Raw genomic sequence first — 23,846 nt, forward strand, 5'->3', positions numbered from 1 at the left:
GCTTCATAAGGGCAGAGACTGTCTTTTTCCTTTTTTTGTATCTCTGGTGCTTTTCACAATGTCTCCAAAATAGTACGTGTTTAATAACTGTATTTATTTTGATCAAATATTGATATATATTTGATCAGTTAACTGATCAACTGAATTCAACTTTATAAACTATAAAAAGTTCACCTCCCCTTCCATTTTCCCTTATTAGGAAATTCTGACATTTCAACCAAACTGCTCTAAAATTACTAAAGCTCTCTTAATTTCCAAATCTAAAAGCTTTTTTTTTTTTTTAATTGTAGGCTCTGAAGCTGTTAAACAGACTCTCCTTGAGGCTGTCTTTCTAGATTTTTGTTAACATTGCTTTCCTCTGGTTCTCCTCTTACTAGTCTGACCAGTCCTGTCTTCTCTGTTGGCTATTTCTTACAGGGTACACCCTGTAAGGACATGTCTCCTCCAAAGCTTTGTTCTGGGCTCTCTCCTTTTCTTTTTCCATACTATGATGTCTGGTAATTTCATCAGCTTCCATAGATTCAATTATCATCTCTATGCTAATGATTGGATCTCTATTTAATAAGTCCCAAACTCTCTCTTGACCTCAAGACTCACTCCTGCAACTATTGGACATCTCAAATTCAACATGTCCAAAATGGAATTTCTCTTTTTTTCCAAAATCTTCCCTATTATTTACCAAAGGTACCACTATTCTTCAGTCACCAAAGTTTGGAACCTACATATCATCCTTAAATTTCATTTTCTCACCCACCCATATGTAATCTGTTGCCAAGTCTGGTTGCTTTATAACAACTTTTCATATTTGTTTCCTTCTTTTGGAAACTGTCAACCACCCTGGTATAGACACTCATCACCTTGTGCCTTGATTGCTGAAATAGTTTTATAGTTGGTATCCCTGCCTCTAATGTCTCTGCTCATTTTCATCTTCCACTTAGCTATCAAAGTGATCTTCCTAAAGCATATCATCATTTGATGCAATAAACCCAGGGACTCTCTTTTACCTCTAGGACTAAATATAAAAGCCTCTATTTGACTTTTAAAGCCCTTTATAACCAAGCCCCATTCTTATCTTTCCAGTTTTTTAATACCTTACGGTCCAGTAACCCTGGTCTTCTTACTGTTCTTGCACAAGATACTTTCTCTCCTGATTCTGGATATCTTTATTGAATGTTTACCAGGCAGAATGTTCTCCTTCCTCTTCTACATCTCTTGGTTTCTTTGGCCTTCAATTCTCAAGTAAAATCCTACTTTTTGCAAGAATCTTCTAGTCCCCTTTAATGCTAATGCTTCTCTCTGAGATTAACTTTAATTTATCCTCTAAATATTTTGTATATAGTTGTTTACATGTTGACTTTCTCATTAGAAAGTGAATTCCTCGAGGGGAGGGTCTGTTTTGGCTTCTTAAAAAAATCTTCACTGTTTACCTTATGGTAATAATGCTTATTGACTTCCCATATTTTGGAGTGCACAATGGAATGGAGGCATAGACTAAGAAAAAATCAAATCATCAAGGCCAGCTAAAGGAGCAGTTGGCAGAGAATATGTCAAAGGCAAAGGTGAGAAAGAGCAAGATGTAGGCACAGTATCCTACCTCCCTCCAGTCCCCACACATACTCTCTGCCTGTGTCCTGATTATAGTTCCATTTAAAGGACTGACTGGAGTATTTCTACCTTCCTAATTGTCAGACCTCCACCCACCCAGTATCTTGCTCCTGCTCCAGGCTTATTCAGAGGAAGATAAGAGGAGGAACTTACCCTGATCATAGGAACTATATATATTAACTATATATATTCCTAATATACTATGCTGCCATCATTTCTATAAGGAAACTTTTTATAAGATCTGAATTAACTGTTTATATTCAGTGATTAAACACACATACTCACACTCCTATCTCAGATCACTGTTTTTTTTATTGAAGTTTTTTATTTTCAAAACATATGCAAAGATAATTTTTCACCACTGACTCATGCAAAACCTTATGTTCCAATTCTCCTTCCCCTTCTCCCCATTCCTTCCTGTAGATGGCAAGTAGACCAATATATGTTAAACATGGTAGTAAAATATATGTAAGTCCAATATAAGCATACATATTTATGCAATTATCTTGCTGCATAAGAAAAATCAGATCAAAAAGAAAAAATAAGAAAATAAAATTCAAGCAAACAACAACAAAAAAGTGGAAATGCTATGATGTGAACCATACTCAGTTCCCAGAGTCCTTTCTCTGGTGTAGATGGCTCTCTTGATCACTGAACAATTGGAACTGGTGTGAATCATGTCATTGCTGAGAAGATCCCCATGCATCAGAATTGATCATCAGAGAACTATTTTCTTCCTTTCTTTTTCACCTATACATAGTATGGATATATCTATGTTTAACTACAGATATTGAATACAATGGGTTAGAATGAGGGATTTAATAAGATATTAGGATTCGATGAAAATGTATAGTAGGATTACTTAGGTGAAGGATATGACCCTGGCAAAATCACTTAACTTCTCAATGTTGTAGGAGACTGTCTAAAGTTATAATTTGCAGATAAAATGTCAACCTACAGGGGCTGAGAGAGTTTCCTTATATGGAAATTCCCCTATTCATATACAGATCTTACTCTAATTATCCCTGTGGGGGAAGGGAAGAGAACGTTTATTAAGCATCTATTATGTGCCAGGCACTGTGCTAAGTACTTTACAAACATATCATTTGATCCTTACTACAACCCTGTGACACAAGTGTTATTATGATCCACATTTTATCTTTGAGGAAAAAAGGCAGCGGATAAAAGTGCTAGTAAGCGAGCAAGCATTTGGGGGCACATTTGAACTCGGATCTTCCTGATGTCAGGCCTGGAGCTCTATCCACTGTGCCACCTGTCTGCCTCTCTGGGCTTACTCCCAAATTACTCCCTGGACTGGCAGGTTCAGTAACCAGAGAACAATGACTACTTCTTTCCTCAGGGTTTTAAGGGAAACTCTGCAAGGTTTCTAATATTATCTGCCATTAGTCCCCTTATCCATGCTGTCTTCTACCTCCATGGATTATCAATTAGGCTTAATTAGCCTATCTTCATTTACTATTGTGGTATAGTCAGTCAACAAATATTAAGTGCTTTGTGTTCTGCAGGCATTGCAGTATATATGCAGGGGATAAAAACTAAGACTGAAACACAGTCCTTACTCTCAAAGAGCCCACATAATGGGGCCCACGATAAGAAAACCACCACATTACCTACAGTGTAAATGGCAAGGAATCAGCAGTATGAGATGAGGGTGGGACAAAAGCTCCTGAGTGTTGAATCTTTAAGGAAGCCAAAGAAACCAGAAGGTGGAAATGAAGATGGAGAAAGTCCCAAGTATGGAAGTCAGTTAGTGAAAAGTACAGTCAAGCCATGGAGTGTTCCCATAACAGTCTGACCAAGAGATCATTAAGATGCTGATATAAGCCAAGGTTTCAATAAGCCAAGGGCCCACTAGAAATGAACTTTGGTTCATCAAACCACAAAGGGTTTCTTTTAGGAGGAGTGGAAAGGAACAGTGTTTGATGTACAAAATGTCTATGATGTTTGATACATAAGTTGTTATCATAGATGAGCAGACTATTCTTAATACTGTTATCACTGCATTTTAAAAGAGCATAGAAGTAGCCATAGAAGTGAAAGAGCACAGATGTCATATGGGACTGTCTCAGCCAGAAGAGAATTTAGAAAAGATAATTCTTAAAATAGTAAGAACAGTTGGTACAAAAACTACCTTCTCCCCACAAAAGACCTTGGGTACTCATGAGAATCAAATGCAGATAACAATGGTGCTAAGACTCATTTGTATCATAAAATACAAATGTGGCAAAGGAATAGTTTACAATTGCAGATTACACTCAGTCCTTTTTTCCCTATGTGAAATCCTCATGAAGTTCCCCTTAGCTATAGCTCTCTTTTGGACTTTGAGGATCAAAACCTTTGTAAACCTCTTATGTGAGCTTCCTTTCAAAGGCATTGTCTCCTCCTGGTATAATCTCTCCAATGACATGGTCAGTCAAGGGAGAAAATTGTAATAATCTCTCTGGTCTCATTCTCCCCTCACCCTGTCCTTGGCATGGTACAAGGATCTGCCTCCTTAAGATGCTCTGAGTTTACCACCCCAAGATTAACTAGCTACATTATACAAACAGACCCAGTGGTGTGTCAGAGTTTTTCAGCCAAGCACCAAATAGAGTTTTCATATGTATAACTAAGTACTTCATTCCTCCTCCCAAAGTGATTAAGGATGCATTTGTGCCAATTACAGAAAAACCTTCTGTGTTTATGTTAATTGAGGTAGAGATAAAGTCAGCCAAATGCCGTGTGTGTGTGTGTGTGTGTGTGTGTGTGTGTGTGTGTGTGTGTGTGTGTGTGTATTATATATTTTCAATAGGCAGAAGCAGCTAGGTAATGATGTGTGAATAGGGTACCCTGTCTAAAGTCTAAAGTCTACTAGTAAAACATTAGTTCAAACTTAGTCTCAAGACATTTAATAGTATGTCTCTGGATAAATCACCTAACCTCTGCTTGCATTGGTTTCCTCATCTATAAAGTGAGGATTATACTAGAGGCTAAATATCAAAATTATTGTGAAGATAAAATAGGATATCTGCAAAGTATTTTGAAAAAGTTAAAACAGTGATATTCATGTTAGGTTCATTCTACTGGCTCTCGAAATGCCAGAAATCAGAGAAGAAAATGGCTAACTACCAAAAAAGAAAATAAAAATAAAACAAACCAAGCAAAAAGAAGAAAAGTAACCATATGATTAAAAAAAAAAAAAAAAAACTATGGAGCATTCAAGTTCCAGCAGCAACATAGATGAAAAAATAAATCATCTAAGATAGCCTGAGATGTCTTTAAATGGATAAATAAAATGTTTAAAGCAATTAATTAAGAAATGATTCTTATAAGAAAATCAAGATCAAAATTTTGGAGGGTTACCAAAAGAAGTAATGATTTAGGAAAGAATGTAACTGTCTTAAGGAGTTCAGGTACTGCCATACAGATGAAGAAGTAAATTTGCTCTGTTTGGTCTCTGAGGAAAATATAAGGAGCAATGGGTAGAAGCTGCTAAGAAACAAATTTAATTTTGATGTTACAAAAAACTTGCAAGCAAGTGAACTGTCCAAAAGTACAATGAACTGCTTGAAAATGGAGACTTTTAAGCAAAGGCCACTAAATGACATATCTAAAATGATTCCAGAACTAAGGGTGGCCTGAAGTTTAGCCCAAGTCTTGAGATTCTGAGTCCACCCAATTTTCTTGTAAGGCTGTATCTATGAATGGAAAACAGTGGAATTTACACTTTCTTTTATGCTTTAGGAGTTAATACATTACCTTTATCTATAAAAATCTTAATTTTTAAAAAATTACCTTTATTTCTGATCCTTGTTCTGCTACCTACCGGAACAATCTTTTGTTACAAAGAATAAAATAAAACCAATAGATCAACCAAGTTTGAATGTATATGGAATACTCATGCCCATATTCCCCTACCTCTGCAAATGAAGGAAAGCACATATTTTTAAGTCTTCCCCTGATTTAGATTGGTCAGTTTAAGTGTTTAGGTGTTTTTTGTTCTTTAAAGTCCATTTTTTTTTTTTTTTGGTAAACAATGTGTGTATTATTTTCCTGATTTTACTTACTCAATTTTTAATCAGTTCACTTATAAAGTTCACTATAAATCGCTATTAACTGGGGAATTACTGAACAAATTGTGATATATGAATGTAATAGAATATTATTGTTCTATAAGAAATAAAATAGAAAGCTGATTTCAGAAAAAAAAAAACCTGGAAAGACTTACATGAACTGATGCTGAGTAAAGTGAGCAGAACCAGGAGTACATTGTACACAGTAACAGCAACATTACACAGATGATCAACTTTGATAGACTTTGCTCTTTTCAGTAATACAATGATCTAAGACAATTCCAAAAAGATTCATGATGGAAAACACTATCCACATACAGAGAAAGAACTATGTATGGAATTTGAATATAAATAGGAGGACACTATTTTTACTTTTTTGTTCTTTCTTTTTTTTGGTGGTTTTCCCTTTTATTCTGATTAATCTTTCACAAAATGACTAATTTGGAATATGGTTAATATAACTGTATATGTATGATCTATATTAGATTGATTACTCTCTTAGGGAGAGGGGAAGGAGAAAAAATGTTAAAATATTATAAAACCAATTAACATTTTTTTAAAGTAGCTAGGACAAAATTGAGAAGGAAAAAAAATTTTGACTTGTTACCTTACTGTGATCTGACTCTGACTGGTTCTCCTAATCTTGGCTTTAAACTTAGACTCTGAGTCTAAAGCTGGGCTGTAAGTATCCTAAATTCTATTTTGTTGGCAACATGCCAACAGTTTAATTCTGATCTAAAATTTATGGAACCAGGCCAAAAATATCTTTAAATACTGTTGTCTTTAGTAGTGTTCCTTTTTTTTTTTTTTTTTTAACTATATTCCTCCATTATTATTGAACATCTCAAAACAGACCTTAACTTTTTGTTAAGGCTCAAGGATCTTTAACTTTTCTGAAATCATCTTCTCAGTTTTGTTTTCAATTGCCCTCTAGTCTTTCCTTAACCTCAATGCTGTTCCCAATATGACTCCAACTAAAACTAAGGTTGTCCCTTTATCTAGGTTACAAACAGTTGCCTGGAATAGAATACCTTGCATCCAGAGTGAAAAAAAGCATATGAGTTTAAGTCTTCTCAACCCTTGCAAGTTTAGGGCTTTTGCCATTTATTTTATAATGTCTCCATACGTGCATTGCTCTGTGAGTTTAGGACTAAAAAGAATGACAAAGTGGGCCTCTGTATTATCAGAGTAGGCATAATTTGGTTCTGTATTTATTCTAGTACTATTTAATTTAGATTTTCATAGAAACGTGTCTTAGGTTATAGAGGAAAAACTGTATTTTCCAAAAAAGGGATGCTTAAGAAATAAGGAAGACATTGCTGGAAAATAATAAAAAGCTAGGCAAAATCAATGTAAATCTCATGGGCCAAAAAGAACTTAGTGGAATGATTTTCAAAACCTGTTTTCAAGGCTATGATTAATCAGTAGAATTGATTCGGAAAGATTACTGAGGAAGTCAAAGGCACAATGGCTAAAGATGAGTTCATTTGGTACTTTTAAAGTCTAAAACATTACAGTTGTTTGATAAAATCTGAAAAAATAAGATGAATGAGTATTGACAGTAGCTCTGTACCAGCATTCAACTTAAATATGCACAGTGGACAGAGTATTGGATTTAAAATTGAGGAGCCTAGATTCAAATTCTACCTTAGACACTTATTAGCTTGTGAACCTAGATAAATTATTTAACTTCACTGTGTCTATTTCCTCATCTGCAAAATACTGGGGCTTTAAAATCAATGGCCTCTATGGTCTCTTTCAGCTTTACATCTATGATCTTATGGAGCTCTGGCTAGTTTTCTGTGATTAAGCTTGTTGATTACTATGTAAAAGTCCTATGATACTAATATGCTGCATATAACAGCATATATATACACACAATGTCATACACACACATGTAAATACATACAAACATACCTGCTTAGTAGTTATAAAAGTAATAGAAGTTAAAAATAGAAGTTAGGATATTCTGTAATATATGTCCTTTATAGTGGCTCACAAAATGTATATCATATTCAAAATGCATCTGTATGTTATAGGATTCAGAATTGGAAAAGATCTTAGATATATCAGCTGCAGTCCAACCTTCTTATATACAAATAAGAAAATTTAAATACAAAAAGCCTAAGATTCAAACCTACATTTCATTCCAAAGCTAACCAGAGCTTTTTTCCACTCACTACATGATACTCTTTGTGGTCATTCTATGAACTCATTCCATGTGCTTTACACATTGGCATTGTTCATGGGAAGAAGCAATAAATCTCAGCTTTCTTGTATGAGAACTCTGTAAAAGAATATGATAGATCATAAGAGGACCTTTTTTTTTTCTCTTCAAAGAGCTTTCCATGCTTCTTTATCTTTTGCCAAGATAATAACAGTCCCATTTCTTAGTGTCCACATGCTATACAAAGACTTTGCCAAAATTCTTGGGGTCCCATCTGCTTCAATCCTTTTAAATTGGTCTAATATAAGGATGTAACTACAAAGTAATTTCAGGTGGGTAAACACTAACAACTTGGGGAAAATAGAAAATGCTATGAGTAAAAAGTTGCATTGAGTTGTGTTTTGAAGAAAACGAGGGTGGATTTAAGATTAGTTGAGAAGGGAGTGCATTCCCTTCTCATGGCACATAGCAAGACATAAGTTTTAAAAATATTCATTAAACATAATAAGTGCCTACTATGCCAAGTATTTGAGTAGCAGTTTGATGATTATGTGGAAGATGGTGAACATTCTATCTACCTCTTGATATCACAAAGATGAGGAAATTCCATTAAGCAATTTCCATAACTTATTGCTCAGTATTGCTAGATTTCAAGGAAGAAATCTATATACCCTCAACCTTCAGCTAGTTAGGGTTAGGCTGACTAAATCAACAAAGTTGGTGAAAATCTCTAAGGCTACTGTATATTTGTTAAAGAGTGTCCTAAATGATTCCAATTCAATCTATGTTGTCTAAAAGTTTTATAAAAGAATTCAAAACCTTCTAGTGAGAAGCACACACTGCTTTCTCTTTAGGGGTCTCTTCTGGTATAGTCGGTGGATGGATGATTAATGTAGCTTTCCTGGATTGTGACCTAATAATGACAGCTAATATATACGGAGAACTTTAAGGTTTACCAATCACTTTACAAATCTAATCTCATTTAATCCACACAACAATTCCAGGAGGTGAGTATTATTTAATCTCCATTTTAACAGATAAGGAACATGTAGGATGCAGAGGCTAAATGACTGGAATACTTATCCTTCATTAGGTTTTAAGATGAATTCTTTTTTTAAATTAAATTTCAAAGCTAGATAAATACCATCTCTATATCAGCTGACAGGATAGAAGGCAATAGAAAAAAGTAGTTTTAAGCTAACTGATATAATCACATGAGATTAAAAAAAAGGTTAAAAGCAGAGTGGTTTTTATCTGAGGAATCTAGAACTGAAAGGCAATAGAAATCAATCATACCTGAGAAAGAATCCAAGTAAATGGAGATCAATAAAGTAGTCTGCTCGATATCAGTATTTCAAGCTCTGAACCATGATGCAGTACCAGCACATATAGACACAGACAGACAGACAAGGGCACTGTTGGCATAGGGAGGCTCCTCCTACTCACCAGTTGCCTGACAGATGAGGTGAAAGGTCCCATGGACGTTAACATGCTGTGACTGGTCACTTAGGAAAGGCGGCAACAACGTAACCCCTGGGCTTTCTGTGCCAGAGCCCATATCAAACTGGGTGCTGGTGGATGAAGGTGAGCCAGTCCCCACACAGGACAAAAAGGAGGTACCAGTAGGAGGGAAAGGTATAGGAGATGAGGCTGTGACAGAAGAGGACAGAAAAGAAAAAGGGCACTGAGGAAAAAAGTTGTAAGAAATGTATCACATGCCAAAGAAACATGAAGAAAATAATAATCAGGAAATGAATATGGGGATGATTAAGAAAACAATATTAAGTTCTTAGTCTTTGCCATCTAGTCAATATCACTATGCTGCCTTGCACGCTGAAATGGTGAGAGGAAAAGCCCTTTAAAACCATCCCCCCCCAAGTCTGCTGCCTCTGGCCCATGGGGGCAAAATGTTTAATGAAGGTTCAGCTACAAGAAGTTTCACCCAAACAAAGGATAGAACAGTTTATTATTTATTCTGTCACTTCTCATACATACACAATTTCAAAATAAAAAAATAAAAAATGAATCTTATAAAATATACACTGTTCACACTCAAGAGGGTCCAAATTATTTTAAATTGGAAAATGAGTTCAAATGTGCAAATGTGCACACACACAGCAGGATTTATTGCTCCTTGCTATGAAAAATGCCTATTTCTGAAAGATATTTACAAAAAAAGAGACCGTGTAAAGCAAACAATGATTAAAATACTATTGAACAATAAAACCTGTACAAAGAGCTGGGGTGAAACAGTTTTGGAATGAATTGATAGTTCTGTTCACAGGCATTTTTATTCAACAGTTCAGCCGCTTAGTTCACTGGTCAATTCCCAATTTGTTTCCAGGTAGGGAAAAGACTGACAAGTCATTTGAAAAATCTAGGGTAGGTGAGATTTAAGTAAAGAGAAACTTTTCCACTCAAAAACCCCTTGTTTTCTTTACTTTTTTCTTTTTTGTTTCATTTTTTCAGTCATTTGATGGCTCCGATCTCTATAAAGAATTCTTAGCATCAGTCCTTCTGCATCACTTCCACAGTGCTGGTAGTCCCTAATCTGTCAGCAAAACTTGGGAACAGAGGATAGTCTGGAGCATTCTTTTCACTCTTGCTTAAAGTCCACAAATATGATAGTCTTCTGAATTTTTCAATTTTTGATGAAAAAATTTTTTAAATGAAGAAAGAAAACTTTTCTTAAAACCATGTTCCCCTTATAAAAAGAAAAAAATTATTTTTGCTCAAAAGGCTTTCTGTGCCTACATGTCAAAAAGCAAAATAAAAATAAAATAAAGCATTTTTAGTAAGCAAGTTTCCCTGAGACTCTTATGCAAACCAAATCAGATTTTACCCCAGATTTGATCTACAATAAAATCTAGGAGATTCAGCAGCATCTAAAAATTAAATTATTAGCTGTGTGACTATTGTCAAGTTATTTAATCTCTCTGAGCCTCCATTTCCTCAACTGTAAAAGAGATAATATTGTTATGAGGATCAAAGAAGAGACTGTATGTAACTAAATTAAAACACTATTTAACTAATTTAAAATGACCTGATATATTAACAAATGAAACTAAAATATAAGGAACACAATCAATGAAAGCAAAGTTGAGTCCCAAATTGGACAATAACCTATAATTTACCAATCTGATAAACTAAAATTTCACTTCCAATCTGGAATTAAATTATTTCTTTTTAAAAAGCTGCTACAATGAGGGGAAGCTGAAGGTAAATTTCTTCTCATGTAGACTGAAGTGAAGTCAATCTTTTTGTTTCTTTACTTTTCTAAATCAGTAATAACACCATCTATAGCTCTTTAAGATATCTGATTTGACAATGACCATTTTCCTAAAAGGGAAAAGAGAAAGAAAGGGAGGGAGATGGAAAGGGAAAAGAGAGAAGAGTGGAAAGAAAAAAAGAGAGAAGAGAGAGAGGAGAGATAGAGGAGAGAAGGGAAGGGAAGGGAAGGAAAGTGAAGAAGAGGAGAGAAGAAAAGATCAGAGAAGAGAAGGGAGGGAGGGGATCCAGTTAAATAGAAATATAATGAAAAATGATTTTCTAAAAAATATGCATTCTGCCTTAGGAACTAGGTTTTAGATGAAATTGAATCACTGTGTCTAGTGGAAAGCCCTCTGGCACAGGAACTGTCACAACCCAAAGACTTCTGTGCCGTGAAAAACCACAGCTACCTTCATTACTGAAAGAAGAATGTCTCCTTCAGTCACCATCGGCATCTGAGTCAGCATATTTCAGTTCACACTTAACATCAAACGGTTTGTCTTTGATAGGAAGATCATCTATTTTCTGAGAGTCCTCTCTGTCTGTTTGCATTTTGCTTGTTATGGTATCTTGTTCAGTCTCGTAGCCTGTATCCAAGGCCAGTTTAGGTTGCTCTCCATTTTGGTGTGAAAAACTGCCTTGTTCCACCAAAGTTTCCTTCACACTCTGCTCACAATCAGAAAAATCAGACTTCGTTTTTTTCCTACCCAGTAACAAAATTGAACGAAATTTTAAACACTGTCCTGGAAGGTAGCCCTTATAGCAGTTGTAGGAGAAGAGAAAAAGAAACAGAACAAAAAAAAATAAAAAGAGAAACATTAAAAAGCGATTATCATTTGACTTTAAATACAGGCTCTTCTTTGAATGAACTTCAGGGACAGACTGTATGATGATTTTTGGTTCAGAAACTGTGCTTGTTAAGACAGGGTTGGAAGGTTGTGTTACTATACTTGAAGTTGTTACCCACATAATTGACATGGCTGAAGTCTGAGCAGTAGGCCCTTTCGTTGTCATGCCTGAAATTTTTGGGGCAATCCCTTTACCTTCTGTTTGTGCTGCTGTCAAAGTAGGGCTCACAGTAGTAGTGTGGGAGATCTTTTTCACCTCCAAAACATGCTTAGCAATCACTTGAGAGAATTTCTTATTCTTCACCTTTTCTTCAGATAAACACTGATAAACCCCACTGTCCCCTTCTGATAAGTTGAATATGAGCAAGGCCTTTCCCACAAGGCGGTACTTAGGGCTCTCCACCTTTAGTACACCATTCTGGAACTTCCAAATTACTTGGGCCAAATTGGACTTTTGAGAACACTTTAGTTCTGCTGTGCCTCCAAAATGCAGCAGGTAATTTTCTTTTACTTTTTCACCTTTATCTGGAATATCAAAATAAATGTGCAGAATATCAGTTTCTTCCCTTAAGTTTTTAATATTCTATTATACACAAAATTACACTTAAAAAGTTACAATGGTTACATGTATTCTTCTGGAATAACTAAGGAATTAATATAATTTGTAGCTTTTTACTGGTGGATTTGTTCCCTGTGTGACTGGACAATGCTGAAAATTTTCTCACTATTTTAAGCCACCAACAAGTGTTGTTTCAGTAGCCAATCATGATGGTTCTCTACTAACCCAATTAAAGAGGAATTCCCACCTGCTAAAGGGATCAAAGGACATAAACTTGTCCACACATTTTAAAAATCTAATCACACTTGCTGATTAACTGGAATGGCAATGTCAAGCCCCATCCCTGACATAAGCATAATATGTTGAGGAAAAATTGAACCCTTGCTAACAATTTACCAATATAGATATGTAGAAACTCAAGGCAATGCATAGAAATAGGAACAAATAGGAAATTTATTTCCAGATATAGAGTTCAGGTATCAGGAAATCAATTAATAAATAGTTCTGATATTTTTATTGATAAACATTTTGGGTCAATGGAATAGATGTTGTCATTCTTTTTATGAAAGTTGTTTTTGTTTCTTTCCTAAAATAACAGATTTAGAGATTATTTAGTTGAAATCTCTCATGTTGTGGATAAGACTTTTTTTTTTTCCTGACCTCATAATGCATAATAATGAAGTTAGATACATATCAAAAGTAGGTGTCATATTTTAGAGCAGAAACCTTTTTTTTTTTTAAACAAATTAATAAAAGTAAAGTGTTCCATGATTTCATTCTTTTTTTTTTTTTTCTTCTAAGACAACTGGGATTAAGTGACTTGTTCACGGTCACACGGCTAGGAAGTGTTAAGTGTCTGAGGTCACATTTGAACTCAGGTCCTCCTGACTTTAGGGCTGGTGCTCTATCCACTACGTCACCTAACTGGTGCCATCCTCTTTTTTTTTTTTTTTTTTTTGGACAGCTTTATTATACACATACTGCCTGGACAAACTGATGGTAAAAAAAGAAGAAGAAGGACGAAGGGGAGAAGAAAAGAAGTATATAAACAAAAACTCGAAGTCATCATGAAACTGAAAATATCATTTTGCAAAAAAAAAGTTAATATAGAAAAACTTACCAGTGCACGAGGATGCGTCACCATTCATTTTTTGAATCAGACTGCTGAAAAGATAATCAGATTAAAGGTTAAATACATAGCATCTTTGGTGAAAAAGTAGAAATATAAATATATAATTTATTCTTATAAACAGTTACACATTTACCTGTTGCTGCCATGTTCTTTGAAGATATCAACACATGAGGCTTTTCGTGGATTCCAAGCACAATAGGGATCCCTGGCTAGCACACAATCTACACATGTGCTGTGTTTTTCACAAAAAGCAACAGGAGACTGAACCACACCAGAATTGGAACCAGCATAGATAAATCTTTTGCCCTGTAAACATGAAAGGGAGAGGATCCTAATCACTTGGGAATATACATATTACCAGATCATAAAAAATCATTACCAACATTCATTTGTCAAGATGATGCTAAAATGGCAGACTTAGTAAATGTTCGACAAATCTGAAGTACTCAGGGCACTGACTGGATCTGAAATCCAAAAGCCTAAATTTGAGCCCCAGTTTTGTCAATTACTAGTTGAGTGACTTCTTAAAATCTCAGTTTCATGTCTGTCAAAAGGACATAAAAACACACCACAGAGCTACCTTACACAGTAAGTCACTGATGATCAGATCAAATAAGATATATTCTGCAACCATGAAATACCAGATCTTCTACTCCAGGTCTAATCTCTTCCATGAGTTCTTGTCTCAAATCTCTAATTACCTACTGAATAACTAGAACCAAATATTTCCATGTCATACCCTCAATATTTCCCCTTAAACCCTCCCCTCTTCTTAACTTTCTAAAACTATTGAGGGTACCACCATCCTCTCAGTTACTCAGACTTGCAATGTAGGTGTTGAAGTAGTCACTCTCACCTCGTTCACCTCCTTCCCACCCCTCAGGCAATATCTGTTGCAAAGTACTGGCAATATCTTTTGTATATGGCTCCTTTTCTGCTCTGAACACTGCTATCATCTGGTGCAAGCCTTCAGTACATCATGCTTGCATTACTGAAATTGTCTGCGATTTAGTCTCCCTGTTTCAAGTCTCTTTCCACTACAATCCACCTTTGTTCAATCTGTCAAATTGATCTTCCTGAATCACAGATTTGATCATATTACTTCCCTACTCAATAAATTCCGATGGTTCCCTCTAACTTTCAGTATCAAATGTAAAATCTATTTGGCTTTTAAAACCCTTTTAACCTGGCCCATCTTCCCTTCCTAGACCTCTTAACACTTACTCCTCTCCACATTCTAGGGTTCAGTGACACTGATTCTCTTTATTGTTCCTTACAATAGCTACTCCATCTCTGATTCTAGATATTTTAATTGAATGTCCGGCATGCCGGGAATTCTCTCCCTCCTTATCTCCATCTGCTGACTTCTTTTAGTCCTAACTAAAACCCCCAGTCTTTACAAGAAGACTTTCCTAATCCTTCTTAAAGTTGTCTTTTCTCAAAGATTTCTCTAAATTATCATGAATATATCTTGTTTGTACATAGTTGTTTCGTGTAATTTGACTGTGAAGCTTACTTGGTAAGCGGTTGTTGACTTGTCATGATGAATTGGATTAGAAACCCCTATACAGTACTATCACCAACTGCTTAAAGACTACCTTTGCTTAAAGGACTTTCGTAAAGGGGAACCCATTACTTTCTCAAGACTGTATATTGCACTTTAGGATAATTTCATTAGGAAGTTTTTCATTATATTTTCCTCTCTGCAACTTTCACCCATTATTCCTAGATGTGTCCCTCTTGAGTATTATTATTCTCTTGCCTAACCATGCCTGCTTCCATCTATCCTCTCTCCCTCTCTATACAATACACATATACATATATACATGGATGCATATATACACTCACATCACACACATGCATGTGTTTTTAAAAATGTTATTCATGCCTTTTGCTTTTTAGCCACTGATATTTTCTGACACATTACTTGCTCACTGAACTTTCTCTTGTTAAGAAAAAGTCCTTAAGCAAAAAAGTCTTTAAAAGCAAAACTAACACAGTGACCAAAGTATATGACATTCTGTAATTGTGATCCCCCTTTCTACCAAGAGGTAATATACAAAATCTTTTTTAAAAAATCTAAATTGCTCAACTTCTTATGCACCAGATCAGTCTCTTTAGAATGAATTTTCCTTTTCCTTTTTGATGAAATTTTTTATGTGTCTCCAGAATCTCACTGTTGAGAGCTTCTCATGTTATTGACATGCTCTGTAGGATTACAGGCCAAAGCATCTTCTCTGTTCTCTAAAGCCTTTGAAATCTGTCTTACCCAAATCTAAGACACATTTCAGATGACTGCTTGCCATTTCATACTAATTCTCTATCACATATTCCAAAATGGAGTGCTTAGTATGGTCTAGATCACAGAATTCCCAAAGAGAATTTGTGTAATATCACAGATAAGCTTTTCTGAACTCTGTGGTTTCCTCCTTTTGGCAGCCATTTAATGAGAATTACATCCAGAGCTTAAGAGGGTGATGGGAAAAAAAAAAATCTGTTCTGAAACTCCTCTTGATTCCTCACTTAGAAAATATCTATGGAAATGAACTGTTTATTGTACATCAGTGCAATGTAATTTATTCTTTTTTAACCTATTTTTAATTTTTAAATAATTTTTAAATTTTTTCAGTTAATTCCCATCTTCCTCTCTCTTTTCTACCAATTGAGAAGACAAGAAAAAAGGTACCCTATTACAAATATGTGTAGTATATAAATCAAATTCACACATTAGCCATATTGGAGGGGGGAGGAGAGAAAGAGAAAGGGACAGAAAGAGAGAGGGAGAATGAGAGGGGAAAGGAAAGAGGGAGGAGAAAGAAGAGGGGAAAGGAAAAAAGAAATACTACAATTTGCATCCTGAATCCATCCACTCTTTACCTAGAGTTAAATAAATAAATAAATATAAATCTTTTGGAACTGTGTTTAGTTCGCTGTGTTGATCACAATTATTATTCATATTAATAATATTGTTGTTAAGCATATAAATTTTCCTCCTGGGTCAGTTTGCTTTGTCTCAGTTCATACAAATATTTTCATCCTATCTTAAAACACAATAGTGTTCCATCTATTTACTCACATACCATAACTTGTTCAGCCATTCTCCAATGGCATTCCCTCAGTTTACAATTCTTTGCCATCACAAAAAGAGCTGCTATAAATATTTTTGTATGTATGGGCTCTTTTTCTTTGAGGTATAGACCTAGTAGTGTTATTGGATCAAAGGGATTATATAGTTTAAAAACTTTTGAGGGGTTATTCCAAATTTCTTTCAAGAATAATTACACTAGTTTGCAGATCAACAGTGCATTGGTGTGCTTGTTTCCCCACATTACCTATAGCATTGTTTCAGCCAGTGTGATGAGTGTGAGATCTGTTTTAATATGCATTTCTGTAATCATGATTTAAAACACCTTTTAAAAGCATTTTTCATAAGGTTGTTGATATCTAACATTTTCCTCCAGTGAAACTCTACCATTTATCAATTGGGAAATGGCTCTTTTTCTTGTAAATCTGATATAATTTCCTATCTATCTCAGAAATGAGGCCTTTATCAGAGAAATTTCATGTAAAGATTTTTTTCTCTCAGTTTCCAACTTTTCTTCTAATTTTAGCTGCATTGGTTTTGTTTGTGTAAAAAAATTTTGATTTTATGTAATTAAAACTTTATATTTTTATCTCTTGTGAACTTTTCTATTTTTTGTTTAGTCATAAACTCTTCTCCTATTTATAGAACAGTTAATTTCTTCCATGTTCCACTAATTTCTTTATGATGTCACTCTGCATGTTTAAATCATGATGCTTTTTGAACTTATCTTGCTATACTATCTGAGATGTTCGCTTATGCCTAGTTTTTCTGCCAGACTACTTGTTCAGGTTTTCTAACAATTTTTGCTGAATAATGAGTTCTTGCCTAACTAGTTAATAGCTTGGGTTTATCAAACAAACTGTTTGTTTGTTTCTGTATATTGTGTATTTAGCCTATTCCATTAATCAGTCTTGCTATTTATTATCCAAAGGGAAAAATGGATTTTCCACAAGAACAGGAAGAATACTTTGGAGAAATGAAGCAAAAACATTAAAGAAAAAATTAAGTGACAGACATACTGACAAGTAGAATAAACCAAAGAGAAATCAATGGCTCCATGAGACAGCAAGAAAGAATTTAGGAATCATAGAGTGACTGAAAACCATTAAAAAAAAAATCTTAGACACTATCATTTCAAGAAATCTTAAATGAAAACTGCTCAGATCTATTAGAAGCAGAGGGAAAAGTACCTTTAGAAAGAATCTACTGATCACCTCCTGAAAAAAAAAAAACCCTAAAATAAAAAGCCCCCAGACTGTCATAACTAAAATCTAGAGCTTCCATGTCAAAGTAAACTGACAGAAAGAAAGAATTGACGTAATAATGAACCACAGTTAGGATGACACAAGACTTGGCAGCTACTATTATAAAGATAATATAACAGCAAAAGACAGGCTTTATAACCAAGAATAACATGCCTGATAAACAGAGGTAGAAGAAATGTATCTCTGCAGAACTTTAATGTCTTCAAAAGCAATTAAATAAGGGGAGAAAAAGAGAATTGTGTGTTTGTGGATGTGTGTGTGTGTGTGTGTGTGTGTGTGTGTGGTAAGTCTATGTATTCCTTCTGTTCTGAGGGTTTTAACAGGACAATTAAAAAAGAATATATAGCATAGAAAGGAGAGGGGGTGGAACTTGCTATTTTTCATAACTAGAGTGTATTAAAAATGAAAATAAACATGGAGTATATAACGATGAAGGAATAGGTATCAAATGAACCTCATTCTTATCTGAATTGGATAAAGGAGAGTAAACACATTTGTGTATATATGTGAACACACACACACACACATACACACACACACACACACACACACACACACACACACACACACACACAGCTTAATAGAGAAATAAAACAAAATAGAGAAATAGGTGAGGGTAGGAAAAAGGTGGGAAGGATAAGAGAGAACATAATACTAGGCAGGGAAAAATTAAAAGTCAAACAAACTTCCTAATCCTGAATGGGATTTAAAATATAAAGAAAAGAAAAGAAAAAGAAGGAAAAGAAAAAACTGGAAATTAAAGAATACATGAACAAAATGTGGTATATGACTGTAATGGAATTATTATGAGAGACAATTACAGAAAATCTTGGGGAAAATGAAACAGTTTAAAATGAAGTAAAACAGAATCAGGAGAACAATTTATATAGGAACAACAACATTATAACGAAAAATGACTTTGAAAAAACTCTGTTTAAAATAATGACAAACCATATCTACAGGTGACCTACACATATAAATGAAGTATATTGACTACCTTCTGACAGAGATGTGAGACTCAAGTTGCAGAGACATACATATTTGGATATTACCGCTGTGTAAGTATATTCTGTGTGACCAAGTCTATTTATTTATTTAGATCTCTTTTTTTTAGGGGATGGAGTTAAGCAACAGAGATGCTAAAAAAAAAAAAAAAAAAAAAAAAGCCATTCAAAGATTTTTAAAATGATAGGAGACTGAAGCATTTAACTCAGGTGTTCCCAATGTCACATATCCCTTAAAAATTGACCTTAAACTAGTGACAAGACACTGAAGCTGATGGTATAGCTTCATCTGAGTATCTACAATGACCAGTAACGTCTTAGAGAAAAGGAGTGTAATAGGCCAGGCTTCTTTAAAGCTGGTTTAATAACTCAGGTTTGAGAATTAAAGAAAATGAAATGTTCATAAAAAAATCTGTCAACAGAATTTGGCCATCTTCCTTAGCAGAGAATAGGTATTTAGAATAGGCAAAGTGTGTTCAGCAAGGATATAACACTGATTTAGTTCTCTGTAACATCTCTCAAAACATCTCCTTTTTTATATCTCAGTTTAGGTCCTTATCATTTTTAGCCTAGAATATTGAAGGCTTCTTTTCTCCTAATTGGTCTCCCTGAGTCAAGTCCCTCCCTACGCCAGTTCATCCTGCACAATGAGGCAAAAGTGATTTTCCCTTAACACAAGTCTGATCATATCACCCTTCTAGTTAAACTTTATTGGCTTCCTATTGCTTCTAGAACAAATATAAGCTTGAATGTTTAATTTTTTAAACCATTTACAAAGTAGTCTCAACCTATCTTCTTCTGGGAGAAGATAATCATAGAAATGCTGAGATAGTAGAACCAGGTAAAAACTGAAGAGAAGTCTGAGGGGAGGTCTCTTATTAAATGAATAAATGATTACTGACTGAATTGCTTGTGCCTTAGTTTGTTCCCTTATCTTCTTTCAGAATACTGAAAACTGACAGCTTGGAGATCTGTTAATCTATTAGGACATGCTTTAATCTCCTAAAGTTTGTGAGTTTGGCTCTACAGCCATCAGAATTCTGCTAGTATTCCACGGTTTGGGGATGCCACAATAGTACCCCGCCACACACTCTCCCTCATTTCTCCTTAATTATAATCCAGAGCTTGTTGGAGGGCTCTTTAGGGGCTAATGAACTATGATGATATGAGGATACTGTTTGGTTTCCATCCTATCAAAATTGGTGACTCTGATTTAATTCTATGGAAACATATTATACTTTAGTGCCTGCTTGTTTATTTCTTAAGTGTTTACCACTAGTCAAGACGGACCCTGAGAAAGCCAATGAGAAAGTCTGACTATTTCTGCTACTCTATTATTGCAATAGTAACCCATAGCAGAGCTTTAGAGACTGAGTCAACAGTAAAAGTATGCAAGGGAAAGGCATTTTTCTCCCATAAAATGGTAATCAGACTTTTTGCAATGATTTTTACAACTTTTATAATATAGGTAGAATACAAGGATTTACAAGGGTTTTATAGATATTTTGAATCTAGTGAGGGAACTAGTTTCTACACAAAAAACTAGAAATAAAATCTAGTTTTCTTGGTTCTACTAGACAGTATGACCAAATCTGTGGTACAACACTGATTAAAAAGTAGTAATCCAAGATTATATATTGCACTCTAAGCTTTGTTTCTTAATACTAAAAAGTTATACTTTTCAAGGAAAATTTTAATAGAAATCTGTTTTCTCAAGGATTCATCCATTTTTCATATACAGTACTCAAAATTCCAAGAACTGTTAAGAATCTTAAAAATTTTGAAGTCAGAAGCAACTATAAGGCTCATCTAGACTAGAAATATCAAACTTGTGGTACAAAAGAATACAAAATTCTTAAGTATGACTGGGACCCAGATTAAAATATGAGGGAATGTTTAACAAAATAAATCAAAATATAACAGAAATAATGTTAATTTGTGGTTTTCTATGTCAACAACATAGTTTGGCAACACTGAACTAGACCAACACTTCATTTTAAAATTCTTTAAGTTCTTCTCTAGGCTGTACTTTTGACTCATCTACAAAAGAAATTTCCTCATCAGGAAAACTCATTCTATCCTGGACTACTTCCTTTAAGGTTTTCACCTTCTGATTGGATGTTTTCACCCAGGATCTTCTATTTAAAATGAAAGCCCTGGCCAAAGATTCCTTCATTCTCCCTCTAGAATGCAATGCTGAATATTCTCCATAGGACTTTCTCTATCAAAACCCAAATTGTGTACTTTGTCCCTGTATCCCTCCACTTTTCAACTCTCTTTTATGGTTTACACCATTAGAATATAAGCTCCTTGAAGGCAGAGGGTATCTTTCTTTTTTGTTTATATTTCATTACTCAGCACTTAGCATGGTATCTGGGACATAATAATCACTTAATGAAGCTTGATAGACTCAGTGATTTATACATGAAGAAAATGAGTCCCCAGATAACACTAGGACAAGAATTTGAGTCTTAACAATTCAAAATAATTGTTTTTCTATCACAACCTAAGAAAGATATGAACTAAAACAAGGTTCTGATCGAGTTTTATAACGCAACTTTGTCTTTACCTTCTTAGAGGAGAGCAGAAGAGTCTGAACTGGTTCAAAATCTTGGAAAAGTTGAGTTTCCTCAATGATATGCATACCATTTTCAGAGCTGACTGCTTTGTGCAAAGCCCCTGTGTCTGAAATAGCCAAAGCCAACATCTCAATGATATAATTCCAATAGAAGATATGAATTAAGGATCATACGAAGACTCAAAGAAATGATTATAACATGGTACTGTTTCCTACACTAGCAGCAAAACCCTCCCAAAAAACAAAGAAACAAAAAACAACCAATACTAGATACTTTATAAAAAGCAGAGAGTCCAATTTCTTCACCTCAACTAAAAGTTTAAAAAAGCCACAAATATACATCCACTATGTACAAGACACTTGTTACTAAGAACAAAGAGTAAAAAACAGAATGATCTCTGGCCTTAAAGAGCATACATGTTACCAAATTATTTCTGAGCTCTGGGCCAGATGAGATTCTTAAAATGTTAGTGTCTTGACCTAGAAAAGAAAAATGTGTTCCAAGTTAAGACTAACTTACAGAATGAACAAAATCTGGATGAAAATAATCCAATTGCTACTTTGGCAACAACAAAATTTCAAACATTTTTGTTATGGAATGAAAGTAGTAATCTGGTTAAGAGTTAGGTTTTTCTTTCAATATTAAATTTGTTCTTCAATTGGTAAAGGGAATACACTGTGTTTGTTTTCCACAGAAGTTATCATAGGATCTCAAAAATAGAAACCACTAGAGATGTTCTAAATTTATCATATTTTAGTAGATTGTTAAAAAGCACTGTTGTTTATGAAGGCATTTTTATTTATTTAAGAAAAATTAGTATGGTAGCTAGAAACGTTCTTTTTTTAGCCATTTCTTGGCAATATTTTCTAATTTTAGGAAATTGTATGGTTTATGTTTTCATTAAATACTGTTTAATCAATAATTAATTTTTATCAAAAATTTTTAGGAGTAACTCTTTTCTTCAAGAATTTCATTAGTCTATGGATGAACTAACAGTATTTGAAAAGGATCTTGAAAACTCACCTGTGCTAATGAACATGACATCATATACTGTTTTGTCAAGTGCCTGGATCCTATCAACCACAATTTGTGTATAATTCACATCTCTTTTTATAAGTCTGGGTCTATTTGTTATTGGAAACACAGAGTCATCCATTAAAGGATGATCTTTCACAAATTGAAGTGTTTTGTCTGGCAAGTTCAAGGAGCTACTGTAGTTGGCTGCTCTTGCTTCATTGTTGATGCACTGTAAAGAAAAATCCAGGAGAATTATCACAATTTGTTGTTGTTGAGTCATTTTAGTTGTGGTTCCAGAATGGTTGGATTAGTTCACAATTACACCAACAATGTATTAGTGACCCAGTTTTTCCACATACAACATAGAATCCTATGTTTCTAAAAATGAATGTAACTAAGCCCAAATACATTTTCGATAAGTTAATCCACATATTAAGTATTTTTAAAATTTAGATGAACTCTTGGAGATTTTATATTAGAATAAAAAATAAACTAATATAGAAAAAGATGTCAATAACAAGAAATAATGTTTTCTCTTCTTACTTCTGTAGCCCACTGACTTAAGCAAATTCAAAACATATGACTATAAATAGATAATGAATATTTTGGGAAAGGTAACCATCTATCTAATATACTTTAATGACTCAGTTTTCTCAGTGAAGCTTAAAGCTTTCTCCAGTGATAAATATTGCAACATAGCTAGTCAAACACTACAATGTCTTTTGGGTGAGCTTCAAAAGAAAATTACATAAATATATAAATTTGCAGTAATATGCCATCACCAGCTGATTACTTGAGTTACAAAAAAAAAAAAAAATTTGCATCAGGAAGAAATTTTGGGTGGGTCATTAAAAATACTATGCAAATTTACAAAAGTTATTCTCCTTCCTAGTCAATTCTGGTACTAGTATCTTTCCAAGACATATTTACTGATGGCCTACTCTACAGGCTATCCATTCAATTGCATATCATGCCCTGGACATTAAGAATCCTTAATCCATTTGTTTTTTCCTAAATGGATTGCTAGATCAAAACTTTTTGAGCATTAATGTCTCAATGAGGATTCTTTATAGTGCTGAGGTGATTTAAAAGAAGAAAAAGCTTAATTGATGTCTCTTGATCATTTAATTACATATATTTATTTTATACATATATATTTATACATAGCTTATTTTGAAATGATTCCCACCTTAGTAACCAGTTTTTTTTTTCATTTTTAAGATATCTGACTTTTTTTAGTGC

The 23,846-nt window shown here is 34.3% G+C and overlaps 1 protein-coding gene across 6 annotated transcripts in view; it reads right to left on the reverse strand.

Moving 5' to 3' along the window:
• SEMA4D (semaphorin 4D) overlaps window positions 1-23,846 on the reverse strand; it is a 206,945-nt gene that overhangs the window by 22,615 nt on the left and 160,484 nt on the right. For 3 of the 6 annotated variants that reach the window (XM_051998234.1, XM_051998243.1, XM_051998215.1), the window contains 5 exons: window positions 22,611-22,833; window positions 21,578-21,693; window positions 13,788-13,960; window positions 13,643-13,686; window positions 9,800-12,488 (listed from right to left, as the gene is read on the reverse strand). In XM_051998234.1, the coding sequence (XP_051854194.1) occupies window positions 11,554-12,488; window positions 13,643-13,686; window positions 13,788-13,960; window positions 21,578-21,693; window positions 22,611-22,833 (1,491 nt within the window). In that variant the 3' untranslated portion in view covers window positions 9,800-11,553. Of the gene's footprint in view, window positions 1-9,291; window positions 9,496-9,799; window positions 12,489-13,642; window positions 13,687-13,787; window positions 13,961-21,577; window positions 21,694-22,610; window positions 22,834-23,846 lie in introns of those variants that run through there. The other 3 variants (XM_051998251.1, XM_051998256.1, XM_051998224.1) reach the window with 2 other exon arrangements.

Source organism: Antechinus flavipes, chromosome 1, assembly GCF_016432865.1.
Source record: "Antechinus flavipes isolate AdamAnt ecotype Samford, QLD, Australia chromosome 1, AdamAnt_v2, whole genome shotgun sequence".
Lineage (NCBI taxonomy): Eukaryota > Metazoa > Chordata > Mammalia > Dasyuromorphia > Dasyuridae > Antechinus > Antechinus flavipes.